At 50.3% G+C, this 19671-nt stretch overlaps 1 protein-coding gene and 1 long non-coding RNA gene across 4 annotated transcripts; one reads left to right on the forward strand and one right to left on the reverse strand.

The window, feature by feature from the left end:
* Positions 1 to 726: 726 nt before the first annotated feature.
* TBC1D13 (TBC1 domain family member 13) lies at positions 727 to 18241 on the reverse strand. Of its 3 annotated transcripts, none has more exons than XM_035721077.2 (12): positions 18092 to 18241; positions 17058 to 17131; positions 15463 to 15503; positions 14821 to 14882; positions 14570 to 14669; positions 13714 to 13796; positions 11546 to 11705; positions 6403 to 6613; positions 5663 to 5826; positions 4416 to 4513; positions 4201 to 4258; positions 727 to 3344 (listed from the first exon to the last, which is right to left on the reverse strand). In XM_035721077.2, exons 1-12 carry the CDS (start codon positions 18112 to 18114, stop codon positions 3279 to 3281), a joined length of 1140 nt encoding a protein of 379 aa, XP_035576970.1. In that variant the 5' UTR covers positions 18115 to 18241; the 3' UTR covers positions 727 to 3278. The 3 variants fall into 3 exon arrangements, with proteins under 3 accessions (XP_035576970.1, XP_025331165.1, XP_035576971.1); XM_025475380.3 differs by having other exon boundaries at positions 4416 to 4576; XM_035721078.2 differs by lacking the exon at positions 15463 to 15503 and having other exon boundaries at positions 4416 to 4576; positions 18092 to 18157.
* LOC125755849 (uncharacterized) lies at positions 17129 to 18943 on the forward strand. Its single transcript, XR_007413270.1, has 2 exons — positions 17129 to 17714; positions 18569 to 18943. It is a non-coding gene; the product is annotated as an uncharacterized LOC125755849 (long non-coding RNA).
* The last annotated feature ends 728 nt before the right edge of the window (positions 18944 to 19671 follow it).

The raw sequence follows: 19671 nt of genomic DNA on the forward strand, positions 1-19671 counted from the left end.
AGGACACTGGCAAATGTTTTAACAAGCGGCAAGAGGACAGCGTAGGGGCTGATGCTCACTGCTGGTTGGAAGAAAAACTGGCACGATTCTAGAAGGCAGTTTGGCAGTATATATAAAAGTCTTAAAAAGGTTCATACTTCTCAATCCACTTAGAGGACTGAGCTGGGGAAATGAATCTGGAATGCAAGGATCTTGAACAGAAACCCTTCTCCACAGTATTATTACTCATAATGAAGGCTGAAATAACCAAAATAGTCCAAGATAGGGGCTGGACTCAGACGTTTTTAGCATGTGTGAATTCTATATAGCACATAAATATATTTTAACATCATACAGCAACTTGCTTACCACCTAAGGGAGGGAAGAGACAGTACACAAACTGTATCAAGAAAATGACAACGATGTAGCAAAAACTAACGTGTTCTTGGTGATTTTCTTTAGATTGTGGGTAGTATGCATTTTATTTACTTGAATTCTCAGTTTCGTCAATCTCAAAAACAACTTGCTGTGTAATCAAGTGCATAGCACCTCTGTCCCAAGCCCACTGGCCTTTGGCCTCCAGCTGCAAACTGCAGTGGTTGAATGAGAAGACTTGAACAGGCTCTTCCAAAAAGAATTTCCTGACCTTCTTTGCCGAGTCTCAGAGCCTCCTGACTCCATCCCTACTCAAACTTTCCCTCCTCTAAGGTCTCAAAAGGTTTCAGCCCATCACAGCACCAATGCCCATTGCAAAGAACACATGATTTATTAAAGACAACTTGTCATCAACAGCATTGATTCAAGGAATAAAACTAATGAACAATAGCAGACTCACATTCTGACTCGAGAGTGAGACCTGCTGAGTTCGTACAGCCCAACCTATAAGTGTCCAAAGTCCTGGGGGCAGCTTCCCAACTGGGAAGCCTCAGGCCCTCTGGTTCTCAGGGCACTCCCTGGAGAATCTCAGGAGGGGGAATCCCCAAGGGTCTGTCCTTTCCTTAGGCAGTATCCCACTGGGGAGCACAGCCTCATCTGGACAGGGTCCTTTGCTCTTGACCCTCATTCCAAGGTCAAGCGAAGAGCACTGGACCTAAGCCTGCCACTGAGGCGAATCAGATGCAGTGATTCAAGTAGTATGGCCCCAGGAGGGAAGGCAGGGGGACTGGCAAGAGGGAATGCATGAGGTGTCCTGGGCAGTCTGCTGGGTCCCAGGCTGGGGCCTAAGCCTCAGGCTGTAAAAGGGTCAAACACCCAAAGTGGGACTGAACCACCAGCTGACAAGTTCTGAGAAGAGGCTGAGTCAGGCTGCCAGGCCTCGGGGAAGCAGTGTCTCTGTGCCATGATGGGGGCTTGCAGTCTGGACTCCATGCCAGCCCTCCTATATCGCTTACCCTCAGTTCCAGTACATAGCTCACAGCCCTACCAGCCAGGACCTGCTGGAAAATAGGGACAGTCCCAGAGGTAGGGGGAGAGGATGCTACTCTGACCTTGGAAGGTCAGGAAGACTGTCTCCAACTGCTTTTTACCCTCCTGGCCCCACCCTTCACCACCAAATCAAGCACTAGCCAGTCTGCAATAAATAACCAGGAGTCTGAATAAATAGTAAAAAATCTCCCAAACTGTATGTTGGGAGAGGAGGAGGCAAAAGGCAAGTGCATAAAGTCCCAGGAGCATCCAAGATACGGTCTGGTATAGGAGCCACTTGGAGACAGCTCTTCCTGGCCCACAGCCAGGCCTGGCAGACTGGGAAGTCCAGTACAAAGTCCTGGCTGCCAGACTCGGGAAGGCTCCGGGGACGGGCGGGCCACTGCTGGCCAGTCTGAGGAGAGGTTGGGGACCCCTGCTACACTGCCCAGCCTTCCAGACCCAAACCACCTGCATCCTCACTATAGGAGGAAGGGCTTAGTCAAAATAAGCCCACTCCTCCCACAGTCCAGCAGCAAGTGAAACCAGCTGCTCCTGCTCAGAGTGCCCCTGCCCCAAATCCCAGAACTGCCCAAGCAGGTGACCAGGGATGGGCAGCAGCTCCTTCACCCTGCTTGGGGGGACACCTGGCTCTCCTGGCACTGACAGGACCCAGGGCTTTGAAGCTCAGGGAGGATCCCATTGGTCCCACCTGCCCTTTAAGGGACTTACCACCCTGGGCGGGGACCCAGAAGCCACGGGAATGACTGCTCTTCTGAATCATTCAGATCCCAACCCCTGGTACAATACCACTTTCATGTCCTTTTACTTTAGGAAAGAAGGGCCTTTGGGGGGAATCTCTGGAAGATCCAGCTCTCCCTCTTCTTCCTCCAACCCTGGGCAGAAAGGAGGGGAAGGGGCCCAAAGCTTTGTGGGCCATCATTTCTCAGCAGCTTTTGGTTTCCAAGATTTCTGTTGGGAACACATTCAGGGCCCTCTAGTGAGGCAGTGTGGACTCCTTCCCAGTCTGTGGGACCTGGGGGTCTAGGGCTGGGGACGGGCACAGGGCAGAACTGACCCCCAGGAACTTTGCTAAGCCAGACTCCTCATTCTGTCTCTGGGGTTCAAGGAATGAAAAGGAAGAGGGAGGAAGAGGCTGGGGATAAGGCACCCCAAGAGAGAAGGGCAGAGGGCGAATGGAGAGAGAGTCACACACACTCTGGAAGGGAGGGAGACAGAGAAGAAACACCAAAGATACGACCACCCCCTCACGCACGCACTGACAGACACACACACACAAGCAGCAGACACCTGGAGGATGGAGAGACACATACACACCTACCCATGACTAAAGACAGAAACAAACACTCAGTGGGAAAGGGATAGAGGGTGTGACCTGGGCCTGGCAGCTTCTTAGCTCCTTCACAGTGTCACCTTCCCCACAGAGAAGCCTAAGCACCAACCCCCAGAAGTGGTTTCTGGCTCATTTGCCAAGCACCTCCTGCAACCAGAGCCCAGAGGACCAGAGCAGGAGAGGAGGAAGGAAGCAGCAGAGCGGAGGCAGGGAAGGGCCCCTGCCAGCCCCCAGTGCCCCCAACATGCCCCTGCCCCAGGAAACCACCTCATGAGCTCCGGCCTTGCTCGGCAGCCTGGGCAAAAGGTCCCCGGGTCAAAGAGCAAGGAAGAAGCCAGGGCTGGGTGGTTAAGGAGCATGGCACAGTGTGCCCCCGGTGGAGCGGCCTAGGGTGAGGAAGCCAGATGAGGAGGCCTGGAGTGGGCCGATCCTGCAGCTTCCCCTCGGGGTGGCTGGGATCCCACAGGCTCCTGCGTGTCCCAGAAGCCAGGACACAGGGGTCAGTGTCTTCTCTCCCAAACCTGGGCCTCCTGCCAACAGGCTACTTTGAGTCTTGGAGTTCCTTGGCTTTCTGTAGGATCTGGCAGACGTCTGTGATGGGGTAATCCTAGGTACGGGAAAGGTCAACAGTAGGCCTCTGAAGTCAGCTCAGCCTTCCCACCTTTGCCACACCCGTGCCCTTCCCTCTGAGCCCTGAGCTGCATGGACAGGGACCACAGGCTACCAGATGCCACGTTCTGCCCAAGCCCCTGAAGAGAGCTAACACTATACCCACCGCAGCACTAGCTTACCCAACCCAATCAGCACCAACCAGTATCACGGCCCCTTCCTTAGCACCAGGACCATCTTCCCTCATCTCTCTCCTGCCCTCAGACCCGAGTGCTATTCATAACGAGCCAGAGAGTGGACTAGACAGTGCTTACGCAGTAGTTCACCGGGTCACCTCATCAGTCTGATAAGAAAGTTACTGTGACTGGATCTATTTTACAGACCTGGTCAATCCAATTGTGAAAACCAACCCCAGGCCAGGCATTGAAGAAACTGAGGCCTGGAGAGGTCGTCCGGTGGTTTAGGTCACGGAACTAGCACAGCAGAACAAAGATGTGGCCCAGACCTGTCTGGTACCGCACCAACATTCTTCACCGCTATACCCCACTTTCCTCCCCCAGGTCCAAGCACTTTCACCAACAAGCACTATAATGTACCAGGCACTGCTGTGTCCCAGGCACAATGAACCTATGTGGAACATTTGGTCCAGAGACGCCAAGTTACTCTTAGCAACACCATACTCAAGTGGTAAAAGCAGGATTCAAAACCAGATCCAAACCAGATCTGCCTTGGGGACCTGGACGCTTATGCCTTGTTCCTGATTCCAGCCTGCCACAGCAGCTGGCATGGGTGGCTGCTTGGTAAGCATCTGCCTCACGACTAAAGACTGAGCTCGCCGCTCCAAACTCCGTTACCTGCAGGAGCCGCATGTTTACGGTAAAGTCCCCTTCCAGCAACTGCTCCCGGATCAGTCTAAGGAAAACAAGCAGCAAAGGTGCTGGAACCCTGGGCCACTGAGTGCCCAGCTCCTTCCTCACCACCCTCAGTGTGACCCTCGCCCAGGAAGTCCAGAGGTTCCCTCCTCATGAGAGCAGCCCCTGCCCACCCCTCTGCTGGTGGTCACACTCACATGAGCATGGCGCAGCAGACCAGGAGGAGGAAGTCAAAACGGTTGTCGTCAGCGAAGAGGGAATCCCAGATACGGATGACGTCGGGCAGCAAGAACTCCTGGGACAGCAGCAGTGTCAGCCAGCGGAAGGCGAAGAACTGAGGCTTGATGTTCTGCTCTTGCTGGGGAGACAGGGGCATGGGGCGGGGTGCTCGGCAGCCACGCAATGCCACACAGCCAATGAGACCGGCCACATGTTTCAGCGCCAGGCACAGAGTGGGGAGAGCCTCGGCCAGCCAGATCTTCCTAATTTCCAGTAGAAGCCAGAAAGCCAAGCTTTCTTATGAGCTCTCTGGATTTACCAATGATGGCTCTAATTCTTTTAAAATACTGTATGGATTATAACCTTGGATTGAGGGACAGAGAGACCGTTATCAGCACTTAGTATAAGCCTAGCTTTGTGCTTAGCATGTTAAACGTATCATCTCATTTATTTACTTCATATTACAGACTTACATGGCCGTCATCCCCCTAATATGAGCTCTCTGGTCAGCCCCAGTGATTATTATTAACTGAAAAATTGTTAAAAAAACAATTTTTCAAAATTGGGCAAAAATATAATTCTGTATCTGTTTAAAAAGACCTGTTTATATGTATTTTCTTATTCACAAACCATTTTTGTTTATACAGTTTCTCTTCACGAAACTATTTTCTGAAATAGGGAATGCCACTCTAATAACTTTATATATTATCTTTAATTTTTAAAAATGATGTTCGCTGGAGCGCCTGGGTGGCTCAGTTGGTTATGTGTCTTTCAGCTCAGGTCATGATCTCAGGGTTGTGGGATCGAGCCCAGCGTCAGGCTTCCTGCTCCATAGAGTCTACGTCTCTCTCCCTCTGACCTCTCTCGCTCTTGCTCTCTCAAATAAATAAATCTTTAAAAAAAAATGATGTTTGTACTTTTTTCTCAGAGGACTACCACCAAGCTACAGTCATCTAGCATGTGGTAAATGCACTGTGCAGTGCCTGGCACATGACAGGCACCCTACCAGCTTCCTCTTCCCTCCCAGCCCGCTAGACTCCCATGTCAACTGCTGCCTCAATCTCCCAGTCGCGCCCCAGCACTTGCACCAGCACCCTCCAGAAGGAGCAGCCATTTTCCATCCCTGGATTCAAGCTGGACCTTGCCCTAGGACACGCAGGAGGCCTGCCTATCTGTGCCCCTCCCCGTCTGTCTGCCTTGTCCTGGTGGTCCTAGAGCTCCTCACCAGTTTCAGGTAGAGTTCCATGTCCCTATCCTTCAAGGTAGAATACACCTTCTCCATCTTGTAGGTGATGCCACATTGTGAGTCGTCCAGGCTCTTGATGAAGTTGTCCCGGATCTCAGCCATGAGGTTGGTGAAACAGAAGAAGGTGTCTGCCTCGGCGTGCTCTGGGGGACGGGCAGGGGGAGGGCAGCTGCAAGGGGACTGATGCTCTCTCGAGTCCCACCCTATCTCTCACCCCATGTCTCACGTATGTGAGGGCTTTCTCCCTCACCTCTGAGCCTCTCTGGGCCACCCACTCACCTGGTCAGGCTCAGGTGCTCCTCTATCCTTGACCATGCCCCACCCTCAGACTAAGGACAACACATCTTTCTTGTCACATCTGGCAACACTGTACTTTCGCTTAGCAGCTATCATAGATACATATCATCTTCTGATGATGTTTTCCAATCGTTATATATTTAAATCCTTGTCAATCATTCAGCTTCCTGTATATACATCCTCTCTTCTCTACCAGAATTTCAATTATAAACACTGAGATGAGGAAACTCCCAACATTCTAGAAAGCCTAAGCTGGAAAAGATCTTAGAGACCATCCAAGTCAACCCCTCACATCTGACGGAGGGAAGATGGAGGTAAGGAAAGGGAGTTGTACACCTGATAAGGCCTATCACTCTGGTTTTCCTTGGTCCATTTTTCTAGGGAGTTACATGAGGGATGTGGGCAGCCAAGAGCCCTCTTACCTTTCCACTCGCTGTTGGGGTCGGTGGCAAAGGTATAATAGAGGGGCCCCACGATCTCATTCATGCCCTGTACATAAGCAATGCCAGGGTTGAGCTTGGCATAGATGAACAGGATGCGCTCCACCACCTCCCAGTGGGCCTCGCAGCCATTGGGCAACACCTCATACTCATTCAGGGATGACGGCGCAGAGTTCTTGTGTGGGGAGCTCATCTGCGGGAGGAGAGGATCTGGTAAGGTGGGTGGCATTACAGATAATGTGTTCTTGACAGAAATGTCTACCATTCAGCCTACCATTCAACTTCCAGCTTATGGGGAATACAAAGCAAAGCAGAGCGTGTCCAATATTATGAAAAGAAACAAGCAGACAAATCTACAATGTGGGATATTCCACAAAACAGCTAGCTCATTTATGTGATAAAAGCCACAATGGTTACCTCTGAGGTGAAGGGATACTGACTAGGAAGTGACATGAAGGAACATTCTGTATGATGGAAATGTTCAGTGTCCTGATTAGGTTGGCAGTTACAAGGTATATACATGAGGAAAAGTTCATCCAGTTGCATATATAAGACTGTCCATTTGGGACGCCTGAGTGCCTCAGCAGTTGAACGTCTACCTTTGGCTCAGAGCATGATCCCGGAGCCCTGGGATCGAGTCCCACATTGGGCTTCTAGCATGGAGCCTGCTTCTCCCTCTGCCTATGTCTCTGCCTCTCTCTGTGTGTCTCATGAATAAACAAGTCTTAAAAAAAAAAAAGAACTGTGCATTTTACTACATGTAAGCTATACTTTACCTTTTTTTTTTTTAATTTTTTTTATTCATTTGAGAGAGAAAGAGCATAAGCAAGAGGAGAGAGAGAGGGAGAGGGAGAAGCAGACTCCTCACTGAGCTGGGAGCCTGATGTGGGGACCCCGGGATCATGACCTTAGCTGAAACTAGATGTTCAACCATCTGAACCCCCCAGGTGCCCCTATCATTTACTTTTTAAAAAACCTTTAAATAGGGGTACCTGGGGGCTCAGTTGGTTAAGTGTAACATCCCAATGCAATACATACACCTTGACTGGGTCCTGGTTGGGAAGTCAAACCAAAAAATATTCTTAGCACAATGGAGAACATCTGATCATGGACTGGATATTGGGTGTTAGTGTGGAATTATTGTTAATCTTCATGGATGTGATGGTGGTAGGGAGGAGGATGTCTTCATTCCCAGGAGACACCTGGTGAAGTTCTTGGGGGTGAGGGTCAGGGCCTGTACAACATATTCTATCTCTACATAATATACCCACAAATTTGGCAAAACGTTAACAACTGCTGAATTTAGTTAGAATGTATATAATTAAGCATTGAGAATGTATATAGTTGGGACACCTAGGTGACTCAGCAGTTGAGCAACTGCCTTCAGCTTAGGTCATGATCCTGGAGTCCCAGGATCGAGTCTCACATTGGGCTCCCTGCAAGAAGCCTGCTTTTCCTTCTGCCTGTGTCTCTGCCTCTCTCTGTCTCTCATGAATAAAATAAAATATTTTTTTAAAAAAAGAAAGAGAGGGATCCCTGGGTGGCGCAGCAGTTTGGCGCCTGCCTTTGGCCCAGGGCGCAATCCTGGAGACCCGGGATCGAGTCCCACGTCGGGCTCCCGGTGCATGGAGCCTGCTTCTCCCTCTGCCTATGTCTCTGCCTCTCTCTCTTTCTCTCTCTGTGACTATCATAAATAAATAAAAATTTAAAAAAATTTTTTTAAAAAGAAAGAGAAATGTATATAGTTGAGCATTGTGTTCTTCTTTCAACTTTTCTGAAAGTTTCAGATTTTTTAAAGTTTTATTTAAGTCATCTCTACATCCGAGGGGTTCAAATTCACTACCCCAAAATCAAGAGTCACATGCTGTATAGCCTGAGCCAGCCAGGGGCTCCTCAGATTTTTCAGTAAGAAAAATTTGAGGCAGGACACCTGGATGGCTCAGCGGTTGAGCATCTGTCTTTGGCTCAGGGTGTGATCTCAGAGTCCTGGGATCAAGTCCCATATCAGGCTCCTTGCATGGAGCCTACTTCTCCTGTCTCTGCTCTCTCTCTGTGTCTCTCATGAATAAGTAAATAAAATCTTTAAAAATAAATAAACAAATAAGAAAAATTTAAGGGGAGCTTAGGTGGTTCCATCGGTTAAACATTCAACTCTTGGTTTCAGCTCAGGTCATAATCTCAGAGTTGTGTGATCCAGCCCTGCATCAGGCTCTGTGCTAAGGAGGGAGTCTGCTTGAGTCTCCTCCTCTCCCCCATGCCCCTCTCCCATGTGCACACACATGTGTGCTCTCTCTAAAATAAAAATAAATCTTTAAAAGAAAAAGAGGGCAGCCCCAGTGGCACAGTGGTTTAGCGCCGCCTGCAGCCCAGGGCGTGATCCTGGAGACCCTGGATAGAGTCCCACGTCAGGCTCCCTACATGGAGCCTGCTTCTCTCTCTGCCTGTGTCTCTGCCTCTCATTCTCTCTCTGTGTCTCTATGAATAAATAAATAAAATTTTTTTAAAAAATAAAAAATAAATAAAAAAAACAAAAGAGAAAAAATTGGGAGAATAAAAAGGAAAAAATTAGAAGATAAATAGAAGAGAATCCCAGTTAACGAGGAACCTTTATGCAACAGAACAGAGGTCTCAAAAAAAAAAAAGAAAAAAGAACAGAGGTTTCCAACAGCGGTGCCAGCAGGAGCCTCAGGTGCTCTGCAAAGATTCAGGTGCCTGGCGTTACCTGTGTGAGACAGCTATAGGCACAGGCAGGTAGGGATAGTATATTAAGCCACACACTGGAAGCACACAGTACTGAAGACAAAGTCCCTCTTCCATCACTCACACACACGTGTATATGTGCACTCACACACACACATATCACTACATTTACTGAGAGCTTTCTAAGTGCAAGACAGTGCTCTACAAGCATTCTTCCATTAAACCCTCTGTACAATCTAGAATATCTGCTCAACATCATTTTTAGGATGAAGAAACTGAGGCTCAGAAATGTTAGGTCACGGGATGCCTGGGCGGCTCAGTGGTTGAGCGTCTGCCTTCAGGTCAGGGTGTGATCCCGAGGTCTGGGGATCGAGTCCTGCATCAAGCTCCCTGTGAAGAGCCTGCATCTCCTTCTGCCTGTGTCTCTGCCTCTCTCTGTGTCTCTCACGAATAAATAAATATTTTCTAAAAAATAATATTATTTTATATAAATATATATTATTTTATTATAAATAATATTTTTTTTTTTTTTAAAGAAAGAAACGTTAGGTCACTCATCAAAGGCTCACAGTACGTAGCGGCACTAGGACTTGAACCCAGATTGGCTGACTCCAGACCTGGAGCCTAGGCTTCAGAGAAGTGCTTTCCAGTCTTCCAAAAATCTACAGAGCCACGACCTGCTTTCATCCTCTTGGCACTTCAAAAGCCAGGAGGATGGAAATGATTATGCCCAGTTTATAGGAGACAGAGGCCCAGTATCACTTCCAAAGTCAGATGAATGTACAGCTGGAACTAAACTGTCCAACCACAGGTCCAGCGGTCCAGGGATGAAGCTCCTGGTCATATTCTCTGCCACCGGGACCAGACTGAAACCTAAAATGGGTAAGAGCTTGGCTCCCAGACCCCTATTACTGTAGTGAAATGAATGAAACCAGGTCCCCACCTTGCCCTATAGCCAGGACATCAACTATTAGTAAGAGGGTTGCCCACAAAGCCAAGCATTCTGCACCTTTCAGCCCATACAACTCTGTCCTAGGCATGGGGACAATGGGATCAGCTGTAACGGCACTTGTTACCCTGTAGCAGAAAACGGCTGCTCTCCTAAAGATAGAGACTTGGTCAGTCATTCTACTTGGGGAGAAAAAAAGCTGCTGCAATATTATCTGTCACTAGCTTGTTGGAGGTTAGAGAGGAGGGTTTTTCTACTGTTGGAGGACAATGAAAAGTTTTAGAAACAAGCTGGGAGTTCCACACACCAAAGCCTAGGTGTCAATTAAGGAATAAGGAAGGGGTACCTGGGTGGCTCAGGGGTTGTCTACCTTTGGCTCAGGTCCTGATCCCAGGGTCCAGGACCCCTGCAGGGAGGCTGCCTCTCCCTCTCTCTCATTAATAAATAAAATCTTAAAAAAAAAAAAAAAGGTAATAAAGTAATATGCTTCATTTGGCTATAAGCAGCTTCTCAGAGTTACAGGAATCTGCCAGAAGAATGGGATTCAATAACTCAGCATGACTTAGCCAGCAAAGTCCTATCAATTCTAGCTCCTGGAAAACCTGGCTGGCTCAGTCAGCAGAGCATGCAATTCTTGATCTCGGGGTTGTAAATTTGAGCAACATGCTGGGTATAGAGATTACTTAAAAAATAAAATCTTAGAAAAAAAAAAATTCAAGCTAAGTCTCTCAGCTCCACCCTTCATTCCACCCCGGTCTTCACTGGCCCTTGCCTGGATAATGCAGCCACCTCTGAACCTCTATTCTACCCCTCCGATCAATACCTCCACAGGCCCCATGGCAATGCTTTACAAAGGCAGATCTGAATCATGTCACTGGCCTGCCTAGAACGCTGCAAGGCTCCCCAGTCCTCAGGACCACTATTTTTGCCAGCATCCTTCAGTAGCCCTACCCCTCTTGCCCCCCACCCCTGCACCCTGCCTCCAGCTAGGCTAGACCCCACTATTTCCTGAACACACACTTTCTCCTGCCTGAAGTCTCCACGTATGCCCTCCTCTCCACCTGGAATGAGCTTTCCTCTTAGTTCCTGGACCCTCAGTTTCCATATCGCCTCCTCGGGGAAGTCTTCCTGGACACCTAGGTCAGGTCAGCTCCCCACTGCCATTACTGCCTCCACCACACTTTCCCATCAACATGTAATTACTTTTTCTTTTTCTTTTTTTTTTTTTTTTGTAATTACTTTTTCAAGAGCCATCTCCTCTGTTGCTCCTTCACCCTATGGTAGGGCCCTTCCCCGCACCCCTCACACTCAGCTTTTGATACATGACTTGCAGAAAGAGCCCTGGAGGTAGACCCAAAGTCACTCTGGGTAACTGTCAGGGCAGATAGTCATGGGCCCAATGGCCAATGCTCCAAGGGAAGTATGAAGGAAAAAGCTGTCATGAGGCATCCCTGGGGCCCCCAGGTTGGCTCTCACATTTGTGACTCCACTCCGGTTCCGGGCCACTGTCTGGGATTTTAGCGTTGTCTGTTCCACCCGCTTTCGAAGGGTCTCAAACTCATTCTGGGGGTCCAGAATAAGAAGGCAAGGGTACTCGGTGGCTCTCTGGAAGAACGATATATCTGGGCACAGCCTCCTGTCAAGAGGGAATAGGATAGAGTTTTGTTACTCAGGGTGGAGGTTTGGGGCATTTTTGCATGTTTTTAAAAAAATAAGTAACATTTTATCTTTAAATGTTCAGGTTTTAAAAAGTAATATACTCATATTATATATAAATATGCATAGATACACACATATATACATATGCAAACATATACCCATCTTACCGTGTATATTTGCCAATAAAATTAAGTGTCCTTACTGTCTTGTAATCCAACTCTTCTCTTAAACCATAAACATCTCTCCACATCAAAAATCTTTATCTAATATGCACAGGGTGTTAAGTGTAGCGTGGCTTAAAATGGTGACATTGCACATTATACAACAGGATCACATTTACAGCTGACGTAGGAAAATGTCCAAGACAGAGGGAGAGGAAAAATCAAGGTGGGAGACAGTCTCTAGAATGTGATCAAGTTGGGTTTGTTTTGTTTCCAGTTTGACTAAAGGTATAACCGACACACAGCACCATGTGAGTTTAAGGCACAAGTTTTTCTCAGGTATGTACGGCAGCATAGGCACATTTTCCAGACTTCTTACACATAGCCCATCACAAATCTGCCTTCCAGGGGATCCCTGGGTGGCTCAGCGGTTTAGTGCCTGTCTTTGGCCCAGGGTGTGATCCTGGAGACCCGGGATCGAGTCCCACATCAGGCTTCCTGCATGGAGCCTGCTTCTCCCTCTGCCTGTGTCTCTGCCTCTCTCTCTCTGTGTCTCTCATGAATAAATAAATTAAATATTTTTTTTAAAAATCTGCCTTCCAGAAACACTGAACAATGTGCTACAGTTGCTACCAGTGAGAGACAAAACCTCTCTCTCTAGAACCAGATTGAAGACATGGTTCTTGACTCAAACCGTTAAGACACCTTGTGGACAGAGGCTGCCCCAACACCAGCCTGGGAATGCAGGAGACAAGCCCCCATTTGCATCCTGGTTGAGCCATGCGCCGGGCTGCGGGCGTCTACCTGGAGCCTTCTGAAGATGGGCCTGGGCAAAATGAGCATACCCTGGAGGGTGAGCACCCAGAGACACAGCTGACACCCACTGAAGGCAGAACTGAAAGCAGGCAAACAGACCCCAGAACTCTAGCTCTAACCACTCAGGCCCAAGGCAGACAAGCCTCTCTTACAGCTCCTCACACAGCCTTGTGGGAGATTCCACCCGCTGCCAGACTCATCAACCCCACAAGACAGCACAAGCGTGTTTCCACATTTCTCTGCCAAGTGGAAAAGCACACCCACGTACACATTGTAGCTCATGATTTTTTAAAAAACAAACATCTGACCCTGTCACTCCTACACTTAAAACCTTTGCACAACTGCCCTATATGTCCTTGGGATCAAGTCCAAGGTCCAGTGCCTGCCTCCCTCTAGTGTGGCTTCAAGCACATTGGCCCTCATACTGTTCCTGTAATGTGCTCCCATGGGCTTTCCAGGGCCTTCCTGCAGGCAGCTCCCTGCCACCACAGTCTTTTCCTCCCTCTTCCCCTGAGGCCTCCCACTCCTGAGACCTCAGCCAAGGCTTCCCCCAAACTCTTAAAGCACCCTGAATTCTCCCCTCAGAGCATTTACCACAAATGCTAATCATATGGAAGATAGGTCTTGCTGAATGACTGTCTCCCCGTCCTCTCCACCAGGTTCTCAGCTCCTAAGAGGGACCATGTCTGTGGAGTCCATCCTCAACCCTGAACTTAGCACAGAGCCCGCCATACAGTGGGGCCTCAATATCTGCTGCAGGAACAGTCAGCTGAAACCCTACATTACGTCCAGGGCATGACACTAAGGCAGGGAAAAAGGAGAGCCAGGCACCCGCCTCGCGGGCCAGCCCCATTCACAGGCTGACATCACTCGGGCCTGGACCCACCTAGTGGACAACCCCCTGAAAGTTCCTCAAACACCCACCTGTGGGCATGCTGGAAAGCACAGGCCTGGGAAACTCCCCAGCAGTCCCAGGGGCCAGCATGTAACCACCAGCGCCCCACTTACCGGACGTCTTTGTCAATCTGCAGCAGCACCTCATTGTCCTTGAAATACGTGTTCCACCGGCTGTCAGGGTTGGGGTTGAGTGGCTGTGGGGAGAGAATCAGCTGCTCTGTCCTAGGTCCAACAGGACCCCAGGGGGCAGACTCCAGTCTGGGGGCCTGCGCAGAGGCCCCACTGAGGCTCTGAGTCAGCCTGGGAGCTACTCCAGGAGCCTCTCACATCACATTCCAACTCCAAGTAGAGCCCTGCAGTCTGCTCTGACGACATCCCTGCTGGTCAGGGACCGTCATTTCCATCTACTGCTGCCGCCTCGAATGCTGCCTGTACCAGGCACTCGCTGAAATGCTTGCTGAATGAATGCACATTGTATCTTTTTGAATCTGATTCATCAACACTTTGAATCACCGATCCTAGTCCTCGGAGCATGGGCCTGGGTCCATCCATCCCCACTTCCTGAACACGGGGAGGGGCTCCGTATTTGAGGAGAGAATGAGGCTTCCTCCAGGCCACAGGAAGATGGTCTATTCTCCTACCCTGGTCTGATTTTCTCTTCAACTATAAAACCAGGGCCTTCCCCAGGAAACAGAGGTGAGGAGGAAAGGAGACAGAGCCCACAAAGAGGATGGGGCCCAGTGCTATGCACACTTGGAGTCCAAGCTGTGATTTATGTACCTGACTGGGTCTAGCGCCTGGGAAGCAGAAGGGACAGACAACGGCCTCCAAGGGCAGAGCAACCCAACACAGAAAGGAGGTAGTAGATGGACCAGAGGGGACCCAGACTGGCTACACCTGACCTCTAGGGTGGGGCCAAACCTGCCAGATCCTTGTAGCCCCAGCTCCTGCTGCCACCCTTACTCACATGGTCTTCAAAGGTCACATCCTCCCTGGACACACCCATGTTGGCCTTGGCAATACCAGGCTGGATGATCATTTCCCTCAGGAACTGAGAGTATAGCTCCCTGTGGAAGAGAAGAGGAGAGACAGATGATCCCAAAGGTTCCTTCCAGGCAACCAAACCAGAGAAGCTGCAATAGGGGGAAGATGGGCTCAGCCCCAGCTGCTGTCTCACAGGAAAGCCCTCCCATCACCCCCTCTTTCTCATGGTCTCACCTCTGCTTGGCCAGGATGGAGGTCCATGAGGCTCTTTCCAAGGGGAGGTAGTTCAAGAGAATCTGCACAGAGGGAGAGGATCAAAGCTCTGGTGACTCTCCAGCTCAATCCCAGACAGTAGATGGAGGCTGACTGGTCTCAAAGAAAATGTCTAATAAAGCCGAGAGAAGACCAGATGGGCTAGAACCCACAAGTGGAAGTGTGGACTGGGGGTAGCCTCCATTCTCCTCTCCACTGCCTCCCTCCTCCTTTATCTCAAACCAGCCCTTTCCTCTGCTTTTCTTCACACAGACTCTCCCAAATGATAACAAAACCTAGTGCTCAGAGGCTGGAAACTGGGCTTTGGCTCCCACCTCAGCTAACAGCTGCAGGCAAAGCATGGCCTTTCTTTGTCACATTAAGCATCACTTCACTGTACTATACAGACTAGGAAGGAGATGGCTTCACTGCTACTACAAAGCATCCCATCCCCAAGAGGATCCTGGAGGGGGTATCAAGAACAGAAAACCCACAACTTCCCAGAAAAGTGTCCTCAAACAAGCAAGGAAAGGTGCAGAACCAGAAGGGGCCGGGGTGGGGGTAGCCCATGCAGGAACCCAAGGACTCTCAGCAGAGCAGACACCCCAGCCCATGCACACCCACCTTCCAGCAGAGGCACCGCAGTCCGCCCTCACAGGGGATGCCTGTGGACACAGCAGGCGAGAGTCACGCCCCAGGCCAGAGGCCCCAGACCCCCAGCCTTCCACCTCAGAGCCAGCTGGCAGGCAGCAGAGCAGGCAAGAAGTACTCCTTCAAGGATCATTTTCCGTCACAACAATGACTGGACTGGATGCTAAATCTGTATATTTCCCTCCATGACCCCTGTCCCCAGGCCAGAGCTCCCTCAGTGTGGAATGTTCTTTTGGGGAATAACACCTTCTCATTCTCTGCATTTCTTCCTCTGGGCAGTGTTAACCCAGCACCCTCTCTTCCCAATCAAAGTCATATCTCTTGTTACACATGATAATGGCTCCGTGACTTCTCCTTCATAGCATCCATCACAATCAGGATGATCTACCATAGTTTGTGTATTTAACATCTGTATCCCTGACCCCTGCGTAAGCCCCAGAAAAACATGCACCAAATGTGTCTTATATTACCTATCCCTAGCATGGGGCACAGCACACAGAAGGCATACCGTAAATATTTGTGGAACATAAACTAAGCTATGAATGATACGTCTTTGTGCTTTATGGACATTATTTCACTTAACCCTCATTAGAACCCTAGTAAATCCGGAAGGTTCACTTTGTTGTCCGCATCTTACAGATAAAAAAACTATCTGTAATGACAGAGCAATCAAGGACTCAAACACGGGTCTGTCTTAACTCTATAGCCCAAACTCAACTGCTACTGCAGAATGGCTCCCCCGAGGCCTGGTAAATTCTTCAGTGTGGTATACATCCTGTGACCTATCAGGATCTTCAGGGTCTAAGTATCACTCCTGAACAAAAAACAAACTCTTCCTGCAATACTGTCAGGAACCCTGCTAAAGCAGCTGTTGCTCCAGGATCCCTAACATTGTGAATGGGAGCTAATGCCCTCACCTCAGAATCTGAACAGGCAGGAGAAGAGCAAGTCAAGAATGCCTTGCTGACAAGGTCACAAGGGCCGAGCAGTAACAAGAACCTACACAGAATACCTTGGGGTATTTTAAAAGATAAGCTAAAAAATCTCTGTGCTGGAAGATTAACCATGCCACAGAGGGCAAAGTCAAACATGGCTGAAGTTCAGCTCCTAAAGTCAGGGTCTCAAGGCTTAACCAAAGTTCACTATGGCCTGAGTCAGCTTTGTTCCCCTGGGAGGGAATAAGGAACTGCTCTGCAGCTAACCAAATTCTACAACACAGGAAGTTTGCTGAGGAGTGAGGAAGACCCTGCAGCGGCTCCAGGCTCAAGTGTCCTCTGGCTCCAGCCTCCCAGCCTCCCAACTTCCCAGCCTCCCGTGTTCAGCCTTCTCCAGTTACTCTCAGCAAGCAGCAAGCACCACTCACAGGCCAGGAAACATCCTAAGACTCACAGGCATGCTCTTGGTGGTCAGGGCAGTCAAGGATAGTTCAGAGTCACAGAATCTGGAAAAGTCTCCAGGAGGTCGGCTAGCCCCCAGAACTGACCGGGTGTGGCCTTGTGCACCTTCCCCTCCATTCAAACCATAATGCTGCTCCGGGAAAACCTTCAACACAGACAGCTGCCGCTTACCACTAAAACTGAGTTCCCGAAGCTTTTCCAAGACGATGGTGGGCTCCTTCAGGACATCCTGGAAATCTGCAATCCTGGAAGGTGGGATGGGGAGGCAAATGAAGCACACCCAAACCCGAGTAACAGACTTAGTGATCACTCCTGAAGCCCAAAGATCTCCTTGTCACCAGTCTTCCAACAGTTCCTCCCGCCCCTCGGGGACATGAAGACAGCAAAGCTCAGTCAAGGTCCTGGCCAAAGACATCTTTGGGAAACTACATAACTACCCATCACTTCTTACTCCAAACCCCAAAACATAAATGTTTTTGTCTAGAGGTTCTCAAAGGCACACCATGAAACCAGACACATTTCTCATATTCAGTGAGCTGGCATTTATTGGGCACTTCCTGCTGGCCAGGCCCAGCCCACAGGGCCACTATCTGAACTCAAGGAACCCCAGGAACCAGGAGTAACATGATCCCTAGACAACGGGCCTGTGTAATCCGCAGGCAGCTCCCAAGGCTCAAAAATATAACGATTAGAAGACCTCTGGGCTGGCCAGCAATCAAGGACAAAAGGTTTAGAGGAAAATTGAACAGTGAGCAAAATTTGGCTGTTGCTGCAGGATTTGACCTGGGGGAAGGAAAACTGGAGAATCCAGGTTGTCCAGCATGCCTCGTAAGAACCGGGCAAGGGGGATGGGGAGTGTTTGGAGGGGAAGGTACCGGGCAGAGGATGAACAAGGGAGACAAGAACGGGGGGATGGGGAGCTGAGGAGCGGGGCATCGAGGCTCTGGATGAGGAAGGCACCGGGAAGGGGGAAACCCGGGGTCCAGAAGGAGGGCGGGGGGGGGCGGGCACTGGGGAGCAGAAGAGGTGCCTCGGCCCCGTGCCCCCTCAGGCCCATAGGCAGTGAGGCTGGAAAGTGGGCACCCGAGATCCTCTCCCGGGGCGGGGGTCCCCGACTCCTGGCCGCACCTGCACCCCCCTCGGCAAGGCAGGCAGGGCAGCCCGGCCTGGCGTGGTGGAGCCGGGTTGGCCCCCGTGGCCCTTACCTGCTCTTGTGCAGACTCGACATGGTGTTGACTTCCGGATCCCCCGCTGCCTCTACCGCCCCCGCCGCCGCCGCCCCCTAGGGACGCGGGGCTCTCCGCAAAAGCCTCCGACCGGAAACGCAGCCGCGCGCGCGCGCGTTCCGGCTCGCCCCGCCCCCTGCGCCCGGCCCCGCCCCGCTCCTGTGCCGCCCCTCCCCCGCCGACGCCGCGCGGCCCCCCCACCCCCCCCTTCCCTGGTTCTGCAGCCCGAGTCCCGGCGCGCGGGTGACCGCGCTGTCGCTGTGCCCGAGGCCTGTTCTTGGCGCTTCGCTGGGCCTCAGTTTCCGTCTGTGCAACGTAGCTCTCACCCTGTGCTCGGCCTCACCCGGTCCTTGGCGGCCTTATGCGGTGGCGACATTGTGTCGGGAACGTGCACCTTCCCTGCTCCGCGGCTCGGGCCTCCGGCTGGTCTTTCACTGCGGGGTCCTCCCCGCCTAGGGCAGCGGCTCCCGCAGCGACAGTCGGCTGGAGGACTGTGGTTCAAGATCTAGCAGATGGAGGAGCAGGACGACAGTTCAGGGTTTCCTGGGCTTTTGGAGTGGATGAACGTGAAATTTACCACATCGGAACAAAATAAGGAGAAAGCCAGGATTTCAGGAGCCTTCCCAAGGAAAGACCGTTGGCAGCCTTACAACGATTTTCCCTACACGTACGTGTGCAAATGTGCAAAATTGCCCTTATTTTTAAAATTTATTCACTGATGGGTGAAAAGTTTATCGCTGGACTGGGAAACCTCAAAACCCCCCTCCAGCTCTCAGGACTTCTCTGCTCCATGAAGCCCGCACACAGATAAAGTCTTCCTTTATTCACCAATCCCAGATTGTTGCTCCCACTTGTGTGCTATGTGTTGAGCTAGCTAAATGTTTCTGTAGAATACGAAGAGTAAGTTCTTGTATGAAATGCAATAAATAAATAAATGTCATAACTGCACAACAGGAAAGGAATATTTTTCCAGGTAAAAAGAATATCAGCCAGTCCTTTTTTTTTTTTAAAGGGAGAAGCAGGCTCCATGCAAGGAGCTCAACGTGGGACTTGATCCCAGGTCTCCGGGATCACACCCTGGACTGCAGGCGGCGCTAAACCGCTGAGCCACCCGGGCTGCCCCAGCCAGTCCTTTAAAATGTTGGTTAGGGGCTCCTGGGTGGCTCAATTCATTAAGCATCTGCTTTGGGCTCAGGTCATGAACCCAGGATCCAGGGATCAAGCCTGAGTTGAGCTCCTTGCTCATCAGAGAGCCTGCTTCTCCTTACTCCCTCCACCTGCTGCTCCTCCTGCTCATGCACCCTGTCAAATCAATAAAATCTTTAAAAAATAAAATAAAATGTTGGGCGCCTGGGTGGCTCTCTAGGTTGAGCATCTGCCTTTGGCTCAGGTCATGATCCCGAGTTCCAAAATCAAATTCTCCAGCAGGCTCCCTGCTCAGTGAGAGTCTGCTTCTCCCTCTTCCCCACACCGTGCTCATGCTTTCTCTCTCTCTCTCTCTCTCTTTCTGTCTTTCAAATAAATAAAATCTTTTAAAAAGTTAAATAAAATGTTGGTTA

The sequence above is a fragment of the Canis lupus genome, chromosome 9 (assembly GCF_003254725.2).
Source record: "Canis lupus dingo isolate Sandy chromosome 9, ASM325472v2, whole genome shotgun sequence".
In the NCBI taxonomy this organism is placed as follows: Eukaryota; Metazoa; Chordata; class Mammalia; order Carnivora; family Canidae; genus Canis; species Canis lupus.